General features: G+C 42.2%; 1 protein-coding gene across 1 annotated transcript; it reads right to left on the reverse strand.

Annotated features, from left to right (window-relative positions):
- On the reverse strand, window positions 1–26,444 carry LOC144372653 (uncharacterized). Its single transcript, XM_078035966.1, has 6 exons — window positions 26,352–26,444; window positions 23,498–24,846; window positions 6,230–6,327; window positions 6,032–6,085; window positions 3,106–3,301; window positions 1–1,201 (listed from the first exon to the last, which is right to left on the reverse strand). Exons 1-2 carry the CDS (start codon window positions 26,442–26,444, stop codon window positions 23,653–23,655), a joined length of 1,287 nt encoding a protein of 428 aa, XP_077892092.1. The 3' UTR covers window positions 1–1,201; window positions 3,106–3,301; window positions 6,032–6,085; window positions 6,230–6,327; window positions 23,498–23,652.
- Between the last annotated feature and the right edge of the window lie 910 nt (window positions 26,445–27,354).

The following is a 27,354-nucleotide window of genomic DNA, read 5'->3' on the forward strand; positions in this document are numbered from 1 at the left end:
TCAAACAAGAAAAAATATGTATTATTTTTCATGAAACAACATGAAGCTACACATGTGACTGAGGGGAGAGAAAGCAGTATTAGTTTCCTTCACAAGGTCATTCAGGGCTGATATCTTCAGGAAAGAGCTTCTATATGAGTTCTAGGCAGTATTTGCCATTCCAGTCAGTGGCAGGGAAAAGAAGATGGGCACACCAAATACAGGACAAGCACCTTTAAAAAGACAATTCAGAAGCTGCACATTTCATTTCTGTTCACATATAACTGGCCGAAATCTAAACACCAAGCCACACAAATTACAATGGTTACATCTCAAAACTATCATAAATCTAAAATATAATTCAAGAATGTGTTTAACACACCTGGCCTACCAAACATCACAGCTTAGCAGCAAAGCACACTGTAGAATATCAGTCATTTATCTTCATGATCTAGTGTCTTACTGGGATCTTCAGCTCCCTGCTGTTTCTCAGCATCAAAAAAGAATATCTCACAGGATGATGGCATATACCTGTAATCCCAGGTCCCCAGGAAGCTGAGACAGGATAAATGGAAGTTCCAGACCAGTCTGGGTAATTTAGCAAGAGCCTGTCTCAAAATTTAAAAAAAGCTGGAAATGTAGCTCAGTGGTAGATAACCATTGGGTCTAATACATTCTATCCCAAAAACAAATATGAGTGGTATAAAAAGATTAAATTCAGAATCTGAAATTATATTCTACTGAATGTTTATTGATTTCAAGATGAAAAATCCTTGATCACACCATCATACGTCTGTGTTAAGTCTGGAACCACCAGTGCTGTAGAATAATATACAACTCTAGAAGATGACGATTTCTTAAAAAAAATAAAAGCATAAGCAACACAGTGAAATTTTGAAAAAATTACCTCTGCTGAAATTATAGACTTATTTTTCAACAAATAACATTATGAATTTAAAAAATAGTCAAAACACCAGTAGAACATGTTTCCAACATTTAAAAAAGACAAGGGACTAATATTCAATACATGCTAACTACTCCTACAAACACAATAAAAGACAAAAAATACAACTGAAAATTTGATAAAAAACATAAAATAAAATGTACATTACCATGGGCTGGGCTTGTAGCTCAGTGATGAAGACTTTCCTAGCACGTATGAAGCACTTGGTTTGATTTTCAGCCACACATATAAATAAACAAAATAAAAGTCCAAGGAAAACTAAAAAATATATGTTAAAAATGAGTGTTATGAGAAATTCAGGATGCTGCATTAAATTTGAATTTCAAATAGACAATTACTGTTGTTCATAAATAAATATATCCCAATTATTGCACAATACAAACAAAAATATTAGTTATGGTTTACATAAAATTCAAATTTATCAACAAATCCTCAATTTTTATTTTATAAATTTTGCAACTATAGGTGAAATCCACACAGCTGACAAGTAAATAAAGAGAAGGTCAGGTTCAACAGTATTCAAAGAATGCAAATTAAACCAAAAATACCATTTTACCTATTATATTAGCAAACACTAGAAATCAAAACATATTGTTGGAAAGCATACAATCCTCTCTATTTCCAATTGGAAAAGCATACAATCCTCTTTTTTCCAATTTATTTAAAAGACCATCTAAAGATTTTTTTTCCTTTTTTGCACACAAAGATAGGTTATTAATTAATGTATAATTTATACAAATGATTTTTAAATGCTGCACTCACAACGTTTAGCAAATGGTAACCTGCTGCTGCCTGGCTCTGTGAGGCTCCACTCTCCTCCTTTATCCTTGGGAGGAAGAACTGCACTATCTATGTCCACCACCATACTCTGTCCCCTGGGTCCCTGGTTTCAAGTGCAAACATGCTTCATTTTGGGGGATAATCTGGACACCTTTTCTTTACAGACACCACCACCAAGATGTTTCTTGTTTTCCCTCTTGCCACATACTGATGGCCATAACTCATGGTGGCAATTTGCTTGGTGGTCCCTTATAGATGGAACATGCTGTGCTGGTGGTTTCCATCAAAGTCTCCTGCCTTCAATCACTGCACAGTCCTTACAGGTCCAGGGAAGGCAGCATGGACCAGATCATAGAGCAGAAAGACGAAGGTCAAGGATGGAAGATAGAGTGTCTGCAGATGGACTTTGCCTTTGTGAGGCCCACCCCACAACACAGTTGCTTTTGTGCTATTATTTTTAAATATAAGATAGACACACACATACACAAACACACACACAGAGTGCACAACACATGCATATAAACATAAACATGAACACATATACTATAGTTTGGATCTAAAACGTCCCTTAAAGACTCATGTATCAAAGACTTGTGCCCCAAAAGGGCACTAATAGGAGGTGGTGAAAATGTCAATAGAGGGGACCCAGCAGAAGGTTTTAGGAAATTGTGCAGGAGCCCTTGAAGGATATAGTGGGAGGCCATCCCTTCTCTCTTCCTCTTTCCCTTTCACATCCCTGTTAGGAGGTGAACAGCTTTGGTCTACCATGCTCTCCTTCCATGAATCATGCTAGACCCAAAAATCAATGAAGCCAGCCAATTATGGACAAAAACCTCAAAAACTGTGAACCAAAACACACTTTTTCTCTTTATATTTCAGATATTTGTTACAGTAATGAAAAGCTGACTCACACACACACACACACTATATGTATATATATATATATATATATATATATATATATATATATATATATATATATACACACACACACACACACATGCATGCACACATATATACATATGCATACATACACATCATATACACAATTTACACAATATTAATACATATGCACATGCATCAACATACATGCAAGTAGACACATATGCACACACACACAAACATACACACATGCACACACACATCCACACAAATGCACACAAAATTAGCACATCTCCTAAGTGTGTGGGTTGTTGAATCTTTACAAACTGAGCACATCCATGCTGGCCTCATGCCCATTCATGATCCCTGATCTACCATTATCCTGACTTCTAATGCATACGACATATTCTGCTACATTTTCTATTTTGTGTAAATGGAATTACAGTTTGTACTTTTCTATTTAGCAACTTTCATTCAAAGAATGTATGCAAGAGACTCACATGTTTTGTTAGGAAGTAGTGGGTCATGTCCTCTCACGTCCACTCATTAAATTCATCCTGATGGGAATGGATACCAATTTTGTTTTGTGTTCCACTGCTGATGGCCAACCTCTTGTTCTCTGTGCTCATTCCCACAAGCTTGTCAGAGGCTTCAATACTTTAAAGGTTGATGCTTGGTTAAAACAGATTCTATGGTCTGAATAATTTAAGAAATAAACAAGAAGGAGGATTAGGAAGGTGAAATGTTGTTCAAAGAATACACAGTTTCAGTCAGACAAGAGTAGCTTCAGTGAACTACTACACAGCATGGAGATATTTCAAAACTGTTATTTTTTAAAAAGTTGACTAAATATTCTCTCCACAAACAAATAGTAAGCATATGATGGAAATGATCATTAATTTGATTTAATCATACCATAATGTGTACATACATTAAAACAGCACACTGTATCCCACAAATCTACACAATTGTTATTAGTCAATTAATGAAATTTTAAAATTACACAGTAAAACCAGATTTTTACACTAGAAAAAAAAATGAAATAAAAGGAACAAAGAAACCCCAGCCATTCCACATATACAGCTTGACTGGGTTCACCCTTCAGCAAAAGGGAAGAGTGAGAGCCATTTTTTGAACCCAGGGTAATGGCCTTTTTTCCTTTCTCTGAGGGTGGGCAGTGTGGACAGTGTTCTCAAAGACGTTAAAATACAGACAGCTGGCTGTACATGGGAACCTGCTTGTTCATCCCCACCCTGGATTTGTGGGAAGATCTTAAGTGAGTATTGAGCAAAAGGAGAGAGGAGGAGCAGGTGAACCCAGTCACACAGAGCAATTTTCTGGAACACTGGGATGTGGTTTCCACAGGTATTCTCTCATCTAGAAGATTCTGGAAGGCACACCAGACCACTCTAACTTGTCCTTGTACAAGAAAATGGGAGTTGGTTTCATCTGCTTCAAAAAACTTCCCTTGGATTGAGGAAACTGGGAGTAGGCACTAAGAACAAAGTAATGCCAGGAACCTCAGAGAGACTTCAAACCATTGGAGAGAAAACAGAAACATGCTGCCCAAAGCCTCTGACCAGAAACCAAATTTCCCTATCTAGATCAAACCTGAATGACCGTAAACCATAGAGACCTTTGGGACTGGGCAATTCAAAGGTCTTGAGGTTTGCATTCTTTGCTTGGGCTTGATATAACCACAGTATTACTGTTTCTATTGAACGCGTATTTTTTTAGTTGTTGACAGAACTTTATTTTCTTTATTTTTATGCAGTGATGAGAATCAAACCCAGTGTTTCACACCTGCCGGCAAGTGTGCTTCCATTGAGCCCCAGCCCCAGCCCCTGAACGTGTATTAACTCCATGGTATTATCTAGTATTTGCAAGCTCCAGGGCAAACCTTTCCAAAAGGAGCATGATTTGGTTAATGAATTAAGTAAGTATAATAGTAAATATATTCATTGAATGAGGGAGGTGGGTTATGTTTCCAGATTCACCTGGACTCCAGGAGGAAATTTGATTGATTTTCAAGACACAAGCCATTTCCACTTCTGAAGGGCAACTGCCTTGCAGTCCCAAAATCACTGACTTCATGAGGATGAGGCACTTGGTCCCCACTGCCAGGTTCTGTCTGGGATCCTGGAGATATCATGTCCAAGGACTTTTCTTCCATTGTTCTATTGGAGACAGGCTCCCTCCACCTGGGGGTCATTGGATGACATCAACTCACTCCTGACCAAGAGCAGTATCAATGACAGGTTGAGGTATAACTCTCTCTGATTCCACACCTTGGTAAGTAGCTTCGTCCCTGAAGCTGGGCCTTCTCCAGGGGCAGTGGTCCAAGCCCTTTGCTGGAGTCACTTCTGCCAGTGCAGTCCAAGCCTTGTCCTGTCACTCTCACCTTCAGCATTCTTGCTGCCATGTCTTACTACAACCATATAACTTTGCCTATTCCTTCCCATTGACTCCAAGATAAAATCTCAAATTGTCAACAGAAAATACAGTGTTTTCAGTTACAAAAACATGCAGACAAAAAAATCTTAGGGACATAGCTCAGTTGAAGAATGCATGCTTAGCATGCTGAAGGAAGGAAGAAAAAATAAATAAAATTTGATTTTTTTCTGATTCCCACACCAATACAGATATCTAAGGAAAGGTGGCAATATTGAAGAAAGAATGCAGAGAACTCTCTTTACTTCCAAACCAAAAGTATTATTCCATTTTCTGTTGCTATAACAAAATATCTCAGACTGAGACTGTTATAAAGTAAAAAGATCTATTTAGCTCATAGTTTTGAAAACTGAAACTTCAAACAGCATGGGACTGTTCAACAGCATTGCTAGAGCATGATGGTGGAAAAGTATATAAGGAGAAGAGGTTATATGATGAGATGGGAAGCCAGAGAAAAGGAAGGGTTGGTCTTGTTCTTTTATAACAACCCACAATCAAGAATTAACCAGCATCAAATATGAATTAAATTAAAATAAAATGAAAGAAAAAAATATCATAATAACACTAAAAAGGCAAAGTCCTAGGAATAAATTTAACAAGAAATATGAATATGTGGTAAGAAAAAAAATTAAATCCTCAGTGTAGCAGAAAAGAAGATTTGACAATATAAGTTATTTTTGTCCAACAAAAGGCATAGTATTGCAAAATTGGCAATTCTTCTTATATACTCTAAATCTTAGACAAAGCACTAATAAAATCTAGAAATATGTGCTTGTAAATGGAATTCAGGAAAGTATGAACAAGAAAAAAATGGGAAAGTACTTATAAAATAGTCACCAAATTTATTACAGAGTAAGCAATGTGATAGGTTGCCTATAATATGTCCCACAGACTAAGTATGGATTCTAAAATTGTGAAACATTTTTTTAAAAACTTATATTGTCCAATGTGGCACATAAAGCCTAAAATACTTACTCTCTGCTCCTTTCTGGAAAGGGTCTGTTCTAGAGCATCATCCTTTATAGGCATCTGATGAAAGAAGAGAGTAAGAGATAACTAAAGGAATAATAGGTAGTACAGAAATAAGCAGGAAAAGGCAGGCAGGAGCCTTGGTTAATTGCCATTCCAAATCCCTAGGGAAGCATGAAGTAGCCATGTCTGCTTTGGACTCACCTAGAAATCCCTGGGGAGGAGAAGAAAAAAACTGGATTCCTGCTCCACTCTCAACTTTGAAGGGGCAAAAGTCTCTTCTTAACTACATAGATAGCCATCTATTGTCCAAAGAGAAAAGATATTTAGAATATTTAAGATAATAATTTCTTTAATATACAATGAGCTTCAAAAATAACCAAAGTCTCTCAACAGAAAATGATCTAAATGTATAAACAAACAGTGATGAAGCGGAAAATCACCAAGGAATGTGCTTGATCTTGGACACAATTAAAGAAAGAAAGATCAAATTGCTGAATATGTTTTTTTCCCTTTATCAAAATGACAAAAAAGTAGTGATACCTGGCATATGCCAGTGAAGGCTTTCTGATGAATTGGTGGTATCCCTGAAATCAGAGGGATATTTGGAAGGACATCTGAAGAAGTTACTTGGCAGAGGGTGGAAACATCCCAGAGAGAACATTTTGCCTTAATTCCTGGTCTGAGGGTGGTATAGGGCCTCCCTGTTTGAGAAACTGAAGGGCTTTGGGTCTATATTTGATGACACAAGCTAGACACAATGCAGATCCTAGGCACAGAGGAAGGAAATTTGTCTTTGTCCCCCAAATCTTGCAAAGTACTTAAAGGGGGCCAGCAACATGACCAGAAGTGTTCTTGAACCAGTCTGTCTGACTGCTGGCAGGAAAGCCAGTCAAGGACTGGGTAGGTGAAGGGAAGTATAACACAGGCTCATGTGATTCCCCTTCTCCAAATTCTACAAGCATCGATTTCTTCTTCCATTGTGAAGATTAAATATATTAATCTACTTGAAAGATGTAATTCAATGCACAGTTCACAGGAAATGCTCAATAAATGCTTGCTATTGGCAGGCCTTTTCATGTATGTCCTACTAGGCAGGGCTGTCCAAAATACATAAAATGCTAAGGGTAAGCTACAGAGTAGTATGCTCTGTAAAATCTCATTTGTGCAAAATAAAATAAAACAAAACCATGTTTATAATTGTATAGTGTAGAATAGTAGATAGGAAGCTTAGGAAGAGTAGGTAGAAGAAGGTTTAAACAGAGGCAAAATGCAGTTAGATAAAAGGAATACATTATAGTGGTCTATAGCACAATAGAGAAACTTCAGTTAATAATAATTGTATTAGATATTTCAAAATGGCTTGAAGAGGGTATTTTGAATGTTCCCAGAACAACAACAACAAAAATGATAAATGTTTGAGATGACAAAATTTCTAATTACCTTAATTAATGACTGCACATTGTACACATGTATAGGAATAATCACAATGTTTTTCATTATATATATATATATTATATAATGTCTCAATTAAACATAATTTTTAAATGTATAAACATGTATCCTGGATGGATACGCCTTGGTCAATAGGAGAAGTGGTGGTCTGGGGCAAAGTAGAGTTTATGTTTACTTTTTACATTTAAACATAAAAATGATAGCATTTATTGCAATAAATTTGAGGAACATAGACAACTGTTGTGGCTGAATGAGAAACTCATTTAATACTCAAAGTAAGTCCTTTATACAAAAGGAAAGAAAGCTATAAAGTAAAGAAATCTGTGGGCTGTCTTTGGTTGCTGGCAAAGAAATAATCTAAAATGGGGGAGAGGAGAAAGGAATGTGCCAGTCAACTTTGCAGCACTGAGACCAAAATACCTGATGGGAACAACTAAGAAAAGGAAAGTGTTATTTTGGCTCATGGTTTCAGAAGTTTAGTCCAAGGTTGGCTTACTCCAATGCAAAACCATTATGGGAGAAGCGCATGGCGGAACAAAGCTGCTCATCTCATGGCTGCTGGGAAAGAGGGGGGGAGAGAAAGATAGAGAGAAAGAGAGAAAAAACAGGGACGGAATATACTCCCAAGGGCATATCTTCTTTCTCTACTACCTCTAGTAATACCCTACTTCCTCTAGACATACCCTATTTACATACAGTTACCACACAGAACTTCATTCACTTATCAATATATTAATTAAGCAATGGATAAATCCACTAAAGAGTTCAGAGCCCTGATCTTTGCCTAAAACTCTCACCTCTAAATATTGCTATATTGGAGTTCATGCTTTCAAAACATGAGCTTTTAAGGACATTTTAGATGCAAAGCATAACAGAAAAACTGCATTTCAGGAGCAGAACAAATCTGATTTTGCCCAATGTTCACTTTCCTCAAGGTTTTTTTTTCTTTTAAACCAATGAAGAAACTCCCCATCACTAAGAATGTTCTTAACATTTAGCTCTAGAACATCCTATTTATTGAATTCTATTGTACATAAAGACTTTGCAACTCATGCGATATGCACCTCTTGAAAACAGTTTTCCACAGGATGCATTTTTCATGCTCAGAAGATTTTGCCCCATGTGCATAGGGCTCTTCAGGAATATCTCACCTCAACTGAGAGCTAGGGATTGCAGAGTTCCCATCACTGAGTGCCCACCTGCTACTTACTAAACTGAAAAATAGCTACTCCAAGTCCAGTTCTTGGCCCCATGCAGCCACTACCAGGAAATTGGGACTCTAGCTAATGCTGCTGCAGAACACCAGGGCCTCCTCCAGGCTTCCTAGTAGAAAGAGTAAGCACAGCAAAACAAGGTCCTACTACCCTCTGCCCTGAAAACCATAAGTACATGCATCTTACAGAACGTAAATAAAATGATGAGCAGAATCTAATTGCAAGGAAATTTGGGAAATGTCATTCTTAGCTTTCCGGCTTCTGCACACTGCAAGAACTAAAAGCATATATAGTTATCATCTGCCAGAACCTAACAACTCAGGGTACAGACACATTTAGTTCCAAAAAAGGATCAAAATTATTGTTGACCTAATGTGCAGTAGTCTGTACACATTCTGAGCCTCATGGGACCACACAGGTCTCTCCCTTTTGCAAGAGGATCCCTCTCTGATACCCAGCAGCAGTAGTAGCTTATGCCATGGGTTTTATGAAGGAAAACAATGAGGTCACGGAAGAATCATTACTCTCAGAAACATCTTTGATAATGGATAAGAACAGAATCTGCCAGTGAACATTAAGGGCTAGAACAAAATGTTGCCCCCATCACAAGGCAGTGAGAAAGCAGCCCTGCTAATTCATTGTAGACCTATGCCAATGGACATCCTTCATCTCATTTAACCTGCCATAGATCTGAGATCTGAGGAAGAAGTGGCTTTGTTGATACCAAGGCTAAAATGAGTCCAAATAACAGACAGTTTAGGACAGGTGATTAATAAACAAGCAATTTTCAAGTAAATAAATGATCTGAAATATTTTGGGAGAAATAATTCAGGATAAGTATATAATCGAAAGCAGAAAGGGGCAGCTGGATGCTTCTGCTTAGTGGGAAGTACCTAGTGAGACCCCTGCAGGAGTCAATCTCCCCAAGCTCCAATCTCTGCAGAGATCAGGGAGTGGTAAGCCACCCTTCATCATGTACAGAGCTGCTGAAATAACAGTACATTTACTAGTGTTTTCATTAGTGAAGCTCATTAGGGCTGATATTAATGGTCCTTGTACCATATCTTTAGTTGCAATCATTAGGATTTGGGACCCCAGGATATTTACATTTGCTCAGCTCAAGACTTCAGAGGAGACTGTGAAGGAACATTTGATACCAAATCAAGCTTATGATACTGAGAAAACTGTGTCCCAGAGAACAGCAGCTGCATTTCAGTGGTGTGTTTCTATCAGCCGAGATTGTCACTGTTCAGTTAGTAGATAATATTGATCTGGAGATTTTGCTCTGTGGCTAATGAAAGGAATGTGATATATGACATTTAGTACATGTGCCACCTAGTAAATTCACTGTTAGGAATGCCCCACTTATTGGCATCTCTGACAGTGAGCAGATCTATTCCTATTTCTATTCCCCATTTAGTTCTCTAATTTCATGCCCTTTCAGAAAGCATTGCCTTTAGAAAGACTGATGCCCCTCGAGGGGTGGAGGACAACTAGACATGCTTCCTACGCAGAGACAATGTCAGTCCAGTGAGACAACAGACTTCAAAGCATCAAAGATAAGCAATGAATTCCTGTTGAATTCAGAGAAGATGCAATTGAGGTGAATGCATTTCATCCAGAACACAGGAGGTAGAAATGGCTGGAGACTGCAGGGAAGGAAGTTCTAACCCAAAGGGGCTGAATCATTCAGCTGTTCAAGGTCACACTGCTGTAACCCACAGTCAAAACCTCATAGATCAACTTCTCCACCTCATTTACTCCCCACAGAGGACTGGCTGGTCTCTCCATGGAGAAGAGGTATAGTACATGCACAAGGGAGAGCATTACATGTTGAGACAAAGACCACAGAGTTTTGTACGTGCTTGTATATTTCAGTATGTGCTTGCAGATGGGTTGTGCCATCAGAGAACAAAGGTTATGAGAAAAGAAGTAAACAATTTATTTGGCTTTTCCATGTCTTGCTCTCCTACTGAACACCAAGATGGTGGTTGAAAGAAATTAAAATGTTTGTATTTATGAAGGCCTTTAGAAATTTAGCTGTCTGGTAAGCACTCAAAGAAAGCTAAGTTTGAAATATGATGAAAAGCACCACTGTGTACCTTTCCAAGGAATAAAACATGGAAAGACAATGAGGCCAGACTGGGAAGGCTTTATTATGATCCTGAGACCTGCATGATTTCATCTCAAAGGTTTTTCTGCTGAGCATGCCCAAGATATGCCTCCACATCATCCATGGTCACAGGAGCCCTGGGGAGGTGACTCAAGACAACAGGGGTAAGGAAAGTGAGATCTCTCAGGTCTTGGAAGGCTAAGAATTATACAGGTACCAGTGCACCTTAATCATAAAATCCATTCAGGGAATCAGGCCATTACATTTCTATGGAGTTTTCTACATCTGGATTGTGAAACTAAACTTATGACAACATAGGCATTTCTAGAAAGCAATGAATGATTGGGCCCTCTTAATGAACACTTAACTTGATGTCTTCTCCAGAGCCCAAGGGCAAGCCAGTATCTCAGCTTAGACACGTCTTACATCAGGTACTACAAAGGCTCAAGGACAGACAGTCTACCTGGACAATGTCAGAGAAGCCCAAGGGTGAGAGAAAAGGTGAGCCAGAGAAGGAAAATAATTCATAGACCATGAAATGAGGAACAGTCACTGCTGGGAAATCAGGCTCAGTGCTTGGGGTCTTTGAGTGAGGAATCAGAATTTTCCTCCCAACCATCTTTCCATAGGATACCATTCTGGTGTATTTACTCATTCCCATTACTGATGAGTCGAGGTTACAAATATCTAGCACGTCCAGGTTGCCCTGTAGATACACTGAGGAAGCCCTGAGGTACCAGAGAAAGCACCTGAGAAATAAAGCAGAGATAACTGCAGGTGCCATAGGATACATGAAGCCATGGGCTCAGGCTGAAAATTGGCTCAGAGGTGGGTTTTGATACATTCAGTATGACCCTATGTTCTCTGCTACTTCTCCATTGAAAGGTGGAATGCAGTTACCTACTTCCTGAATTCCTTAGCCTGTAAAATGTGATGGATGGTAATGTTCTGGGACTTCTGATCCCAAATTTTAAGAATACTTATAGCTTCTACCCAGACCTCTTGGAATACATGCTCCCATCCCCAAGCAGCTACAGATAGGTTTGATGATCTTGATACTCCATGCTGTGAGGAAGCCCAAGCAACCTCATGGAAGTACTGGGTGAAGAGATAAAGAAAAAGAGAGATCTAATTTGCATTATTCTTGTGAAGACCTCAGACATGGAGCCAAGATGAGGCATTCCAGATGTGCCTGTTTAAATTTCTGCCCCATGGATTCAAAAGCCATAATAATAACACTAGTTTTGAGGAACCTTTTAGTAATAAATTTCTAGACATGGACTATAACTCAGGAGCTGGAAGAAATACCAGGGTTCATAGTGAGGAAACTAAGGTCCAGAGATACTAGTCTGGGGTTATTTTGAAGCTGGGTGGCAGCTCCCAGAACTCAGGGCAGGAGGGTGATGTCGTGCCTAGGACAGTTACCAGTCTCCAGCAGGGCCTATGAAAAGGTCTGTGCTCAAGAGTGGGAGGAACTAAAGGATCCCTGGAGTCCTTTATAAAAACCCTAAAAACCAGGTCCTTCTCTTCCTGATTGGTGCCCACACCCTCCTGTGATATGGTTGGGAAGGACTTAAAAACATCTACCCCGAGGAGAATAAAGAAAGGGCAGAGGCCATCAAATGTATGTCTCTCTGTGGTCAGTGTGTGAGAACTCTAGCTCCTCACCTCCTGGCAGTTAATGAGAAGGGCACCTATTGGGCCTCCTTTCAGACCTGCTGACCCATGGACTCTAAGGTAAAGCTTATCATCTCACCACCCAAATAATTCCAAAGTTCACCAATATCTTGTGAACCCTGATAGAGTGGAAACAGAGAATAAGATGTCAGAGAGTTATTTTAACCTGATTGAGTATTCTCTTAGCCCTAGAGGCTGAGTCATCAGCACTCATCCTCTGAGGAAATAATTGTCCCCTCCTACATGCAAGGCTCTATACACAACTGCAGGAAATGGGGCTGGTTCCAATGGAACTGTCTGGCTCAGGGTGCTCTTTCTCCTTGAGTCAGGGTATCGTGGAGATGGAGAGAATCTTGGACGAGTGGTTGGAGGCACTTCTGTGAGCTGAGACATCTCACCATGGGTCTCTGAGCCTTGGAGGTGTAGTGAGGGGGAGAGTCACCCAGGAACCCTGCAGCCTTACAAGAATGCAGAGGAGAGGCTAGTGTCACAAAAGGGGACACCATGCCACTGCTTGGGACATTGGACCTGGTGTCACATGGTCATGCCCTTGCCTTTATGACCAGACTCAGGGGATAGTGGAGGAAGGAAAGGCTCTTCTAAAAGCTGATGTGTCCTTGATGCCTTGTGCCAGGGTAAACCAATTACTAGTCCTGTCAGAAACCAAACTATATAGAGATGTATTAATTCAATTTATGTTACTGTAATAAAATACAAAAAGCCAAGTGCTTATATAGAAAGTAAGCTTATTTGGCTCACAGCTTTGAAGGTTCAAGGGCATGGCACAGGTACTTGCTTATCTCTGGTGAAGATCTCTTGGCAGGTGGCATCACAAGGGTAGGAGCACACACAGAAGGGAGAGCTCAAATGGTGATACAGGAAGACGGAGACCCAGGAGAACCCTGTCAATCACTTCTGAAGACAAACTCCTCGATGACCTAATGACTTCCCACTAGGCCCCAGCTCTTCAAAATTAAATCATCTCTTAATAGCATCACACTGAAGACCACACTTCCAGCTCATGAGTCTTTAGGAACACTCTTAAACTATATTCAAACCACAGTAGGGGTAATAGTCTCACTATGAGTGTAAACAATAGGTACTAAGTTATTGTCCATGGCCATTGGAACAGTGCTAGACCAGATTAAGCAGAGTCTTATGGGCTGAATTGTGACCCCTGGCCCCAAAATATTATATGCTGAATTCCCATATCCCAGGACCTCTGAATGTGATTGCATTTGGACATAGGTCTTTAAGTAGATAATTAAATTAAAATGAGATCATTAGCTGGTACCCTAATCCAGCCAACATGACTGATGCCTTCACAGAAGGAAATAAATGTCTGTAAAGGACACAAACATCCATAGAAGAAAGATGTGAAGAAAGATGGAAAAGATGCCATCTCCAACTCAAGGAGAGACACCTCAGAAGAATGCAACTCCTGATTCAGGCTTTTAGCCTGCAAGGCAGAAGAAATAAATTTCTAGAGTTTAAGCTGCTCAGTCTGTGGAACTTTGTTATGAAAGCCCAAGCAAAGCATAACACAGAATGAACATCCTGTCACCTTACAGTGAATTCCCATATACAAAATAATCTACCAAGAGGAAGCTTCTGAGTTAAATGGCATTTAAAGAGCAGAAGCTGGATGTTACCAATCCCTTCATAGGAACCAAGCCAGAGGCATAAACCACTTAGTACCAACTCAGGGGCCATGTGGTTTACTCTGGCACTATCACACATCATTGCATCATTTCGGACAGCAAATTCAACTGCATAACTCAATAAAGATTGCAAGGCCACTGGATCAGAAAGCTTACCCTTAAAATTGTGAATATATTTGGCATAAATATTTAGGCTTCATACAGATGATACCTGAGTGCTTAATCTGATTTTTCTCAGAGGTCACACCTAGCACAGGCATTCCATAATGGAACTCAAGGGACCAATTAGATCTTGCTTGTTTCTTGATGCAGTTTTCTAAGGCTAGGGCCCAAACATAGGTTGATTAGCAGAATGCAGTTGAAAGCCATTTAAGCTCAGTTGTCCAAGCAAGAGTTCCATTTTGCTAAAATTGACCCTCTCTGGCATTGTGTCCTGGGGTGACACAACTCCCAAATTCCCCTGTGGAGAGCAAGGCTAATGAGATTGCTAGAAAGAAAATTACCCAGTGACTACCTGATACGAGGTAGTATGAATTCTCATTACTAGCCCTAAACTACCTCTGAATTTCTAGAACACACAGACCAGCACATCAGAGGCTCCTGAGGCTTCTGGATTTGGAATCATAAAGCTTCTTTCCTTTTCTTTTCTTTTTTTAAGAGGGGAGAGGGGAGAGGGGAGAGGGGAGAGGGGAGAGGGGAGAGGGGGAGAGGGGAGAGGGGGAGGGGGAGAGGGGGAGGGAGAGGGGAGAGGGGGAGGGGGAGAGGGGGAGGGAGAGGGGAGAGGGGGAGGGGGAGGGGGAGAGGGGGAGGGGGAGGGGGAGAGGGAGAGGGAGAGGGAGAGAATATTTTAATATTTATTTTTCAGTTTTCGGCAGACACATCTTCATTTTATTTTATGTGGTACTGAGGCTCGAACCCAGTTTCCTGTGTATGCCAGGTGAGCACGTTACCACTTGAGCCACATTCCAAGCCCTTATAAAACTGATGTTAAGAAGGATAAAATAATTTACATTAAATCACCCAACTGACATCTAATCTGTAAACATATTTGAAACTTTGGAAAAATCAGAGCTAACCAGGATCGAACTTGCAGTCACGTAAATGCCTGTGTGCGGATCATGTGTTAGCACATTCTCAGATGAGGGTCCCCAGCTATGAGCTATCACTGTGTGGACCTGTCCAGATGGTTCATCAGGAATACAGTTCATTCCATGGATAGAAATTTGATGATTTTATCACGTGAGTGGGTGCACAATGAGCTGAAGAGGAGCCAAGCCTGAGTGGGCAGTTTTCAATGACAGATGCCACAGGGAAACAGTCGGCAGATGTTGGATCAGCATGGTGTGCCTGTCTCTGTCCTAGCCATGGTGTAGCCCAGAGCAAGTTATTTCCAATGTGTTTTGCCCAAAAGGTGTGAAGGAAAGCTAGGAAAAAAACACTGGTTCAATCTATACAAAAACAAAGTGCAAAGGTTGTAAAAGGTGTATGGCAATAAAGATAATTTAGACCTGTACTTAAGTGTGTTCTTCCCCCACTAAGAAGAGAGAAAAAGAAGGACATTCATGAGACACTAGTTGTTGTCAGCATCAGACTCAAATATCACAGTACACCCAAGGCAGGATCCAGAGCCCATTTCACAGATGAGGAACCTGAGACTTGGCATACAACCTTCTCCCAAGGAGTCAGCACTGGACACAGGGTCTTTAGTAGGGATAAATCATCATGGAAAAATAACTCCTGTGCTCTTTCAATGAGGGATCACAATGTCCTTTGTCTTCTAGAGAATGTGATGGCCATTCTCCAAGATCCTTGCCTCCTGGTAATCAACGCTTCCTCTCTGAACCAAGGCAGGTCTCTCGAGGATAATGGTACATGATAGAAGTAGGATGTGAGTAACTTTCAAGACTGGGTCATAAAAGGTATTTCAGCCTTAACCTTCATCTCTTGGTTCACTTACTGTGATGGGACTGGCTGCCATGTGTAGGGATCACTCAAGTAGCTCTGTGGAGGGATTACAGGAAGAGAAGCTGAGACCCACATCCAATAGTGAGAAGGTCACCATGGATGTAAATTCTCAGTCCTAGCTGATTCTATTTTTTTTGGGGGGGGGTGCTAAAGATTAAACCAAGGGCCTTGTGCATGCAAGGCAGGCACTCTACCAACTGAACTGTATTCCCAGCCCCCTGGCTGAGACTTTCGATGAGCTATTGCCCAAATGAATACCTGACTACAATTTTATGAGCAAGATTTCAAGCCAGAACCACCTATCCAAGCTTCTCCCAAGTTCTTGACCCACAAAACCCACATGTAGGTGACTTTTTGCACAGTAGAAGATCATAGGAACTTCTTTATCCTTAATTTGCAAATGTCAAATGCAATGATGTTAAGCTTTGGCACTACCCCTGCCAATAAAAGTGGAAAGAAGATGACATTGCTTGTTATATCAGTCAATTAGAGAGTAGCTTATCAGCTCTAAACTTGTGATACAACCAGCCTACAGGATTTAAGGAACTTGTGGGTAGGAAATACAGAAGTCCAATGTGTTATTTTAGCCCTCTATACATCATTAGAAAGAACATCTTTCTAAGGTTTTAATGTGTTCATCAAATTTCATATGTTGGAAACAACATTCCCAAAACAACAGTGTTGGATAATGGGGCCTAATAAGAGATGACTGTGGGACACAGCCCTCATGAATAGATTACAGTCATTATAATAGGAGGGGGTTAATTATCTTGAGTTGTTATAAAAATGAATTTTCCCCTCTCACCTCACTCCTTCGGTCTCTCCCTACTCTCCCCTTGGCCTTCTGCCCTCCCCCATGGGATGAGACAGTATGAGAGCCTTTCCCAGATGCTGGTGCCATGCTTTTGGATTTCCCAGTCTCCAGAACTGTGAGTCAAATAAATTTTGTGCATTATAAGTTACCCAATCTCAGGTATTTCGTTTCAGCAGTGGAAAATGAACAAACAATCTTCAATTTTCTCTTATAGTTGAAAATATATACTCTCACAGAACCTGCTAGAAGACTCCTTAAACCTCCCACATCAGTCTGCTTTTATCAATTCCAGCAGCACCTACATCTCTCATGTGAACAAACACAGCAACCTCTTACATGGTGCCCAGGCTTCCTCTTTTCCTGTCCTGTGGCCTTCTTCACACAATAGTCAGTAGGTCTGGTAACAAAAATTTCACCCCAGTCCTCGCTGCCTTCTGGTGTCTCTGCAGCCTCATGTTCCCCTGAAGAATGAAGTTCACAAACCTCTCCTGACCTTCAAAATTCAGCTAAGACTATCCTGCTGCTGAATGTTTGCATTGTCAGGCCTTCTTTCTGGAACATTCTTTCTGTGGATGTTCATTGATTTTCCCATGTCTGCTCACCCCATTGTTACCCAGCCACTTGGCTTAAAATAACTATATAGTCACACCACCGTTCTCCCTGCATTCATCATCTTAAGAAACTGCTGATTCCCAGTTATATTATTTGTTAAGAAAAGGGGATTTACTTTTCCATGTACTTCTGCATTTAAATCTACATTCAGAGCCAAAGAAAAGAGTAGCTCAGATAGGGATCTACACCTTGCCTTGACCTTTATCCCAAGACTTGCCCCTGAGGTAGAAAATCTCCTGTTAAAGTTAATTTTGCATGAGTCAATGAAGACTAATCCAATAATATTTCTGAAGCATCCTTACCATCAATATGTAGCCTGTGCTTCATGACGCTTTCCTTACACAATCTCTCTTACTTGCAGGTCACCTGGCAGAATTCCTTATCTTTATTCACCAGATCCACATTTTAGAGTTGTAGTTAGTTTTGCATTCACTCACACAACCATTTATACTGTAACTACTATTTATTTGCCAACCACTGTTTCACAGTAGCTTATGATACATCAATAAACAAGAAAAATAGTCACCTGCCTTGTGGGTGCCATTCTGATGAAGAGAAGCAGACAACAAATACAATAAATAACCCAGTAATTCAGTAAAAGTAGATCTATGGGGGTGCAGAGTATCACAAGGGATCTGATGCAGGGGAAGGGACTTACTGTATCATCTTAACATCTTATCATAGGAACACAATCTCCAGAACCTGTCTTATATGTCTGCTGAAGAGCAACCTTGACTTTAATTTCATTTAACAGTGTGCCAAAATATGTTAGATGAAAATACAGAAGTATTACTGAGCCTATGGAAAATGAAATGAGAGTGCCTAGGATTCTCAGAAGTTATTTATTAATAAATAACTTTTTAATCATGTTTTGTTTACAAAACTTCAGAATATGGAAAATATTTTAAATTTATCGCTGATATATAAAATGTAAAAATTCTATGTATTTAGAGAGTACCATGTGATGATTTGATACACCAAATAAGGTACAATGTTTATATCAGGTTAAAGACACCCACCTCCTTAAACATTTCCCCTTTTTATATGGTGAAAACATGTGGGATCTTTTCTTCCACCTTGTTGAAATATACCATATCTAAATGTTATCAATACTCACCACTTTACTGTGCAATAGCATTCCAGAAAATGTATGCTATTGGTTTTCATTTATTTATTTGCCAATGAGCCTTAATTTTATTTATTTATTTAAATGTGGTTCTGAGATAAACTATCAATTAAGTCTAAATCCTCAGAGAACTGAGAAGAGTTCTCTTATTTTGACTTTCCAAAAGTATAAGTATGTTAATATATACCTATATTTGTTTCAAAAATATGGAAATGCGTATCTCCTTAACAGATATTAAATTCAGCACAATGGCCTATGGTCAGAGAAATGAAGGAGGTTCTCATTCTCTATTTTTTGTTTGTATGTTGACATTGAGGACTTTACATGTGTATACTTAAAATCTGATTAAAATGAGAGATATGCAGTGATATTTTATAAACTAACCAGTGCACACTATGATAGTTAACACCCAGTAAGCTAAATAGTAAGTACTAGTTTTCCCCTCCAAACTCATGAAAGAGTAGAGTTTGAAACCTAGTTTGAATATCCAACTAATTACCTGGGGATTGCCATTAGGAAAAATTCAGACTTCCTTCCCTCTATCAATGTCAAGAAGAAAGCACTTTTTCCTGATTCTACCCACCAGGTATTGGTCTAATGCATCTTCCATGGCATCTCACACAATGGTCCAACCCAACCCCAGCCAGGCTCTCCACCATCCCCAAGTCTTCACCTGTGGTGTCCTCATGCAGGCCAATGTCAAAAGCCAGCTTATCAGTTAGAGACCACCAGATGCAGAGGCAGCACAGATACTAAATCACAGAACCAGAAGTGATTGCTCAATATTTACAGTCATGGTGGAGTCCTGTTCTGACAACTGATTTGATATGTGTCTCTCTCTCTGCTGCTTAGCCTTTTTCTAAAAATCTGGGTCCCTCTGAACAAAGCCCAGGTCTTTATTGGCTGAGGCAGAACAGCCTTAGCATAGCATTCATTAGGAGCAATATTTAAAGGAAATGTGTAATTTTTCCCTCATAAAAGACTAAGGAAATGTGCTGTGTCACAACAAGACAAATAACTGAATATGTGTTTCTACATCTCTCACTTCATGTGATATATTCATGATCCCCAGCTAGAGCACAGTGTGATCTGACAGTGACAACCGGATCCCAAGCAGAAATTGAAAAACTATTCAATTTTATGTTCTACTTCTGTTTTCCCTTCATTTTTTTAACTCTCCGAAATCCATCCAGAATTACTTGGTTTTACTGTGCAGGATGTTGTTTTACTAAAATGAAGTTTGATTGTGCATGTGTTTCCCTAGGAGGAATTGGTTTCTCTCCGGACTATCATTGCCTCCAACCCCTAGGTTTTCCTAACCATATGGTCATGAAGTTTTGGGTCATTTTTCAGACCAACTCTCAGCACCTTGCTAAGTGCTATAAGGAGAGGACACAAAATGAATGTGGTATGAGCTTGCAGTATACCACCATCTGCAAAAAGCACACTCACAGCCAGTAATAACAGGACCATGAAGAGGACACAGTGTTCTGGGGATTAGGAAAGGCCAGGCCCCTCTCCAAGAGCTCTGAACAATTAAGGCAAAGTCTAGAACATTCCCATCATGGAACAGGGCCTTCCAGCTAAATGGCAGCCAGTGAGTATGTGAAGGCAGGAGATGAACTGATTGGGGGGAAGTCAGCACCATAGGGATATGTCATCTATGTGAGCTGGAGACTCGGAATTTGCCAGACTATGAAGCACTGGCTCTCATGGTTATAGGAGAAGCTTCAAGGGTCTCCAAACCTGTACTGAGTAAGCACAGAACTGTGTGTCTGACCTGGAGACGGGCAACCCACAGGGATCCCTGAAGTTCACAGGTTTCAGATATAAACTGTGTTAAATGTCTGTTTTTCTCATGTGGGGGCAGGCCCCAAATTCCTTAATAAGACACCTAAAGCACAAGAATCAAAAAATGGGATGAATTCAACCTAAAAAGTTTTTTTCTCAGCAAGAGAAATAATGTGAGAATAGGGAGCCTACATCCTGGAAACAAATTTTTACCCCTCAAATTAGATAGAGCTCTAATCTCTAGAGTATAGGAAGAACTCAAACATTTAAAACAACAACAAAAATTAAATTAACCAATCAACAAATGGGCCAAGGACCTGAAAAGACTTCTGAGAAGAGGATATACAATCAATCAACAAATACATGAAAAATGCTCACCATCTCTAGCAAATAGAAAAATGCAAATCAAAACTACTCTAAGATACCATCTCATTTCAATAAGAATAACAGCCATTATGAAGTCAAGCAACAATAAGTGCTGGGGAGGATGTGGGAAAAAAGGTACACTCATGCATTGCTGGTGGAACTGCAAATTGGTGCAGCCAATTTGGAAAGCAGTATGGAGATTCCTTGGAAAGCTGGGAATGGAAACACCATTTGACCAAGCTATTCCCCTTCTCGGACTATAGCCAAAAGACCTAAAAAGAGAATACTACAGGGACACAGCCACAATGTTTATAGCAGCACAATTCACAGTAGCTAGACTGTGGAACCAAACTAGATGCCCTTCAATAGATGAATGGATAAAAAAATGTGGCATTTATACACAATGGAATATTACTCAGCACTAAAAATAACAATATCATGGCATTTACAGGGAAATAGTTGGCATTAGAGCAGATTATGCTAAGTGAAGTTAGCCAATCCCTAAAAAACAAATGCCGAATGTCTTCTCTGATATAAGGGATGTGACTCAAAATGGGATAGGGAGGAAGAGCATTGAGAAGAAGGGTACCACTAAATAGGAAAGAGAGGTGGAAGAGAAAAAGAGGGATAAGGGGAATTGCATGGAAGATGGAAGGAGACCCTCATCATTATACAGAATACATGTATGATGTTGCCAGGAGAAAAAAAAAAAGGAAGTATATCACATTAGATGGGGTAGAGAGATTTCAGGGGAGGGGGGAAGGGGGAATAGGAAGGGCAGCAGAATAAAATAGACATTATTGCTGCATGTATATATAGGTGAGTGTATGACCAATGTGAGTCTGCAACCTGTACAATCAGAAAAATGAGAAATTATACCCCATTTGATTCAAATGTACGAATTGTCAAGAGAATTGTACTGTCATGTGTAACTAATAAAACAATGTCTGTTTTTATTACAGAAAAAGTAACAACTTTATATTGCTCTGACTTCCCAGACAAAAACAAGGTGGTGCCTGATGAAATCGTCTATGAATTTCCTCAACAATATTACAGTCCTCAGCACTGCAGTTATTAACAGACATACCGTCTTCTAAGTTTCACAGTAACATTGAGGTAGATATAGATGCTATGATTATCCTACAAACTTCATTGAGTGCCATGGCAAGGACTTGGCCTATTCACTCTGTACTCCACACCTAGTGTAGTGCCTAGCACACAGACGTTGATCAAGCAAAGTGGTTAAAGGACCCAAAGAAATTTTCAGACACAATTAAGTTTAAAAAAACCAGAAAAGTATCCCAGGTTGTGTGGTGGCAGAAGTGTGCCTGAATCTAGAAGTCAGCACCAACATGCAGAGTAGACTCAACTCTAAGACACCATTAACACCGAAATGCAACAAGTAACCTCAGCTTAGCCACCACCCAGTGTGCAGGAGATAGTAGCTGGCTCAACAGACACCAGTGACCAGATAGCTGTCAGGTCCATAGTGAACTGGGATTCTTTTTCAGTTTTAACTAATTTGTGCTTGGGGATAAATTTTAATGGAATTCATATTAAAATCCCAAAGACAATTCTTCACAGAACTAGAAAAAGCAACCATGAAATTCATGTGGAAAAATAAGAGATTCAGAATAGCCAAAGCAATACTTAGCAAGAAGAGTGAAGTAAGACACACCATGATAGTATAGCTTAAACTGTACTACAGAGCCACAGTAACAAAAAACAGCATTGCATTGGCACCAAAACAACAGAGACCAATGAACGGTACAGAACAGAAGACACAGAGACAAACTCACAAAATACCGTTATATCATACTAGACAAAGGCACCAAAAACATACATTAAATTTAAAAAGTCTATTCAACAAGTGGTGCAGGGAAAATTGTAAAGCCACATAAAACAAAAAAGAAAGTAAAGCCCTCTCTCTCACTCTTGACAAAACTCAATTGAAAATGAATCAAAATTTAGGCACTAGAACAGACTACCTGTGCCTAATAGAAGAAAAAGTAGGCCCACATCTTGACTATGACAGCCTAAGACCTGACTTCCTTAAGGAGACTCCTACATTCCAAGAAGTAAATTCAATAATTAATAAACAGGATACATTCAAACTAAAAAGTATATTCTCAGCAAAGGACACAATCAATAATGTGAAAAGAGAGCCTACAGAATGGGAGAAAATCTTCCCCACATGCACCTCAGAGCATTAATCCCTAGGATATATGCAGAACTCACAAAACTTAACACCAAAAAAACGCCAGGGTTGTGGCTCAGTGGTAGAGCACTTGCCTAGTATGTGTGAGGAACCGGGTTTAAGTTTCAGTACCGCATATAAACAAAATAAAATAAACAGTCCATTAACAACTTAAAAAAATCTTTAAAACGGATTTTATAATTTAAACAACCAATAAGTGAAAATTAATAAAATCATTTAATAACACTCAAATCAACATCAAATGAATGGAAAGTAAAAGGGCTTTTAAGAGTGGGTATACTCTCTCCCACTTTTCTGCCAAATGATGACTCAACTATTGGGACAGACTTTTTCTGGCTTCTTACCTCCAGAACTGTGGGAAATAATTTTCTATTCTTTGTAAATCTCATAATTTTCACTATTGGAAATTAAAATTAACAAATTTCAATATTTAGACTAATTATCTAAAATATAACAATACCTTTGAAACCGGAGTTCGAAGACGAAGCTCCATGGCTTCTGCTGGCAGGTAGGGCGCTGCCTGCGAGGGGCAGGGAGGCCTGGGCAGCAGAGAGGAGTCCTAGCTCTTCATGGCGGGCCATTCCACGCAGGGCTGCAGCAGACCCCAGCAGATCCTCAACCATTTCTTCTTCTTTCGGCAGTCTCTCCGAAGTCGAGGAACCATCTCCGGGAAACAAAGCAGGCTGGAACTTCCTCGGGGCTCCGGCGGGGCTCCGGCGAGGCTCCGGCGAGGCTCCGGCGGGGCTCCGGCGGGGCTCCGGCGAGGCGAGGCTCCGGAGAGGCGAGGCTCCGGAGAGGCGAGGCGAGGCTCCGGCGAGGCGAGGCGAGGCGAGGCGAGGCTCCGGCGAGGCTCCGGCGAGGCGAGGCGAGGCTCCCGCGAGGCGAGGCGAGGCGAGGCGAGGCGAGGCTCCCGCGAGGCGAGGCGAGGCGAGGCTCCCGCGAGGCGAGGCGAGGCGAGGCTCCGGCGAGGCGAGGCGAGGCGAGGCTCCGGCGAGGCGAGGCGAGGCGAGGCTCCGGCGAGGCGAGGCGAGGCTCCCGCGAGGCGAGGCTCCGGCGAGGCGAGGCGAGGCTCCGGCGAGGCGAGGCGAGGCTCCGGCGAGGCGAGGCGAGGCTCCGGCGAGGCGAGGCGAGGCTCCGGCGAGGCGAGGCGAGGCTCCGGCGAGGCGAGGCTCCGGCGAGGCGAGGCGAGGCGAGGCTCCGGCGAGGCGAGGCTCCGGCGAGGCGAGGCGAGGCGAGGCTCCGGCGAGGCGAGGCGAGGCGAGGCTCCGGCGAGGCTCCGGCGAGGCGAGGCTCCGGCGAGGCGAGGCTCCGGCGAGGCGAGGCGAGGCGAGGCTCCGGCGAGGCTCCGGCGAGGCTCCGGCGAGGCTCCGGCGAGGCGAGGCGAGGCGAGGCAAGGCGAGGCGAGGCGAGGCGAGGCTCCGGCGAGGCGAGGCTCCGGCGAGGCGAGGCGAGGCGAGGCGAGGCTCCGGCGAGGCGAGGCGAGGCGAGGCTCCGGCGAGGCGAGGCGAGGCGAGGCTCCGGCGAGGCTCCGGCGAGGCGAGGCTCCGGCGAGGCTCCGGCGAGGCTCCGGCGAGGCGAGGCGAGGCGAGGCTCCGGCGAGGCGAGGCGAGGCTCCGGCGAGGCGAGGCTCCGGCGAGGCGAGGCTCCGGCGAGGCGAGGCTCCGGCGAGGCGAGGCTCCGGCGAGGCGAGGCTCCGGCGAGGCGAGGCTCCGGCGAGGCAATCTGGATGGCCTGGCAGCGTCTCTTCGCAGAACAGCCTCCAAGGGGTTTATATAGCACTTGGTCCAATGCTATTGGTCCAAACTTATGCTAATTAGGACTTGAAGGAAGTACCACTGCTATTGGTCCAAACTTATGCTAATTAGGACTTGAAAAAAGTACCAATGCTATTGGTCCAAAGTTATGCTGATTGGGTGGGACACATACTAATGCCATTGGTCAGTCTCTTTTTAATATTCATAGTAGATTCATTCATAGAATCAGCCCCAAATTCCCACGCTGACAATGAATGAATGGCCTGGGAAGCGATCAATGGCAAAGCCGCAAAGGGCTTGCCTCTCATTCCCAAAGCCTTGGGTTGGATCCCTGTTCCAAAAAGAAAAATGAAAAACAAATTACAGATAAATCAACATCAGCAAAAAGGAAATAAACAAACTATCAATACATAAATCTTATTCAAAAACATACCTGCTCTAAATTCTGCAGATCTCTGTCAAGTGTCGCCTTACCCTTTACCTCTTCAAAGCAATTTTTCCCAAAACTTGAGAGTCATGGACCATGTCTTAGTTATCTCTCTTTCGCACCTATGCCAGAGGTGATGTGGATGTGTGGGATGTAATCCTGCTGAGGATCAAGGTCTGATTTGGGGCCAGCTTGGGAAGCATTGCTGGTGATATCAAATAATAGCTATTTATTAAAATTCCAATTCATGCATGAAAAAAATGATATAGAACAAAAAATATGGTATGATTAAAGGTCAACAAGAAGCAAATAGGGCTGAGGTTGTGACTCAGTGATAGAACCTTTGTCTCCCACGTGTGAGGCACTGGGTTTGACTCTCAGTACCTTCTATGAACAAATGAATAAAATAAAGGTCCAGAGATACCCACCGGAGCTCAGGCCCTTCCCAGATGCACTGGAGCTGCAGTGGGATGCTCAGGCCCAGCCCAGAATGCTTTTACTCACCTGCAGACACCAACCAGAGCTCATGTACAGTCCAGATCTGCCCCCGCTGACCTGGGCAGGAGGCCAGACACAGGGTAGGCCAGTGTCCATCCCTCAACTGGGAGACCTGCACCGAGCTCAAGTCTGGCCCAGGACCACGTCCCCACACTGGCAGACACCTGTTGGAACTCAGGCTCTGACCAGATCAGCCTCACAAACCTGTATGGAGCCCAGGAAAGGGTAGGTCCAGGTCCATCCCAACACTGGCTGACCCTCCCCAGAGCTGAGCCTTGGGCCGTGACTGCCTCTGCCCACCAGCAGACCACTGCAGGAGCTCAGATCCAGTCCAGAGTCACCATGAGGACCTGTAAGGACAAAACCAGTGTCCAGGGTTGCCCTGTCCTTCCAGTCATCAAGAGGCTTGCATTGGAATTCAGGCTCTGCCCAGGACCTACTCTGCCCACTGACAGACAGCTGCAGAACTTCAGCCCTAACCAAGATCAGCCTCACTGACAGGCACGGGAGCATAGTCCAAGGTAGACCTGGTACCAGCTGAAATAAGCAGGCCCCAAGAAGAGCTCAGGCCAGACACGGGACCACCTCCGATCAACAAGTGGAGCTCAAATTCGGCCAAGATTGGCCCGGCTGACCTGCTTGAAGGCAGAGGCAAAGATAGGCCCAATGTCATCTCGCCACATGCAAAACCCCACCAGACCTTCAGCTCTACCCAGATCCAACTCCATGATACGGCAGGAGATGAAGTCCTAGCCCAGGGTAGCCCAAGGCAATCCAGTAACCATGAGACTAACAGTCTCTGCCCAAAGGCCTACCCTACCAAAAGTCATTTTGGCAGCCACCCAGATCAGCCTTGCTGACAGGTTCAGGAACCTGGCCCAAGGTAGGCCTGGATCCAACTGCCACAAGCAGGCTCTGAGCAGAGATCAGGCCAGAAACAAGACAGTCTCTGCCCAAAGGCCCACCTCTGCCAGAGCTCATCTGTGCCCCAATCCACCTTGCTGATCCACTGAGAAGTCCTGACAGGGTATATCCTGTTCCCTCCTGCCTGCCAAGGTCTCGGCTTGGCACCAGAATCACAAGCCACCACACACCTTTGTAGGTTCAAACAGCGATTCTTTATTCCCGATCTCACACCGCCTCCACACAGGTACAGGGGCAATCCCCATCTCCCGCACAATTCAAGTCCTAAATACTTTCCCTCCAGGAGAACTCAGCCGGAACTCAGGCAGCAGGCACGCCCTACCCTCAGCAGGAATAATCTTCAACCTCCAATTTCCCTAAAACTCCTATTGTCACGCCCTAAACCCAAGGATGGGGATACTTCCTGCAAAATACACCCTAATCTTGGATCCACCCTGGTGATTGAGCAGGGTCACCTTTCTCAAACACACAAGCAAGGTCGCAGCAAATTTCCAAGGCAAGTCCATTTAACATGGGGTACGCTGGCAAGGATTTCGATGCGTCATTCCTACTTGGTAATGGCCCTCAGCACCTGCCAACAGCTGACACCCTGATTTATCTTAGCATTCAACCAGTTAACCCTTGCAGATGTGCACAGGAGCCCTGGCACAGGGTAACACTGGGAACATATGGCCACCACCAGACCTCCACTTCTGCTCAGGCTTGGTCCAGGAC

The sequence above is a fragment of the Ictidomys tridecemlineatus genome, unplaced genomic scaffold (genome assembly GCF_052094955.1).
Source record: "Ictidomys tridecemlineatus isolate mIctTri1 unplaced genomic scaffold, mIctTri1.hap1 Scaffold_140, whole genome shotgun sequence".
NCBI lineage: Eukaryota > Metazoa > Chordata > Mammalia > Rodentia > Sciuridae > Ictidomys > Ictidomys tridecemlineatus.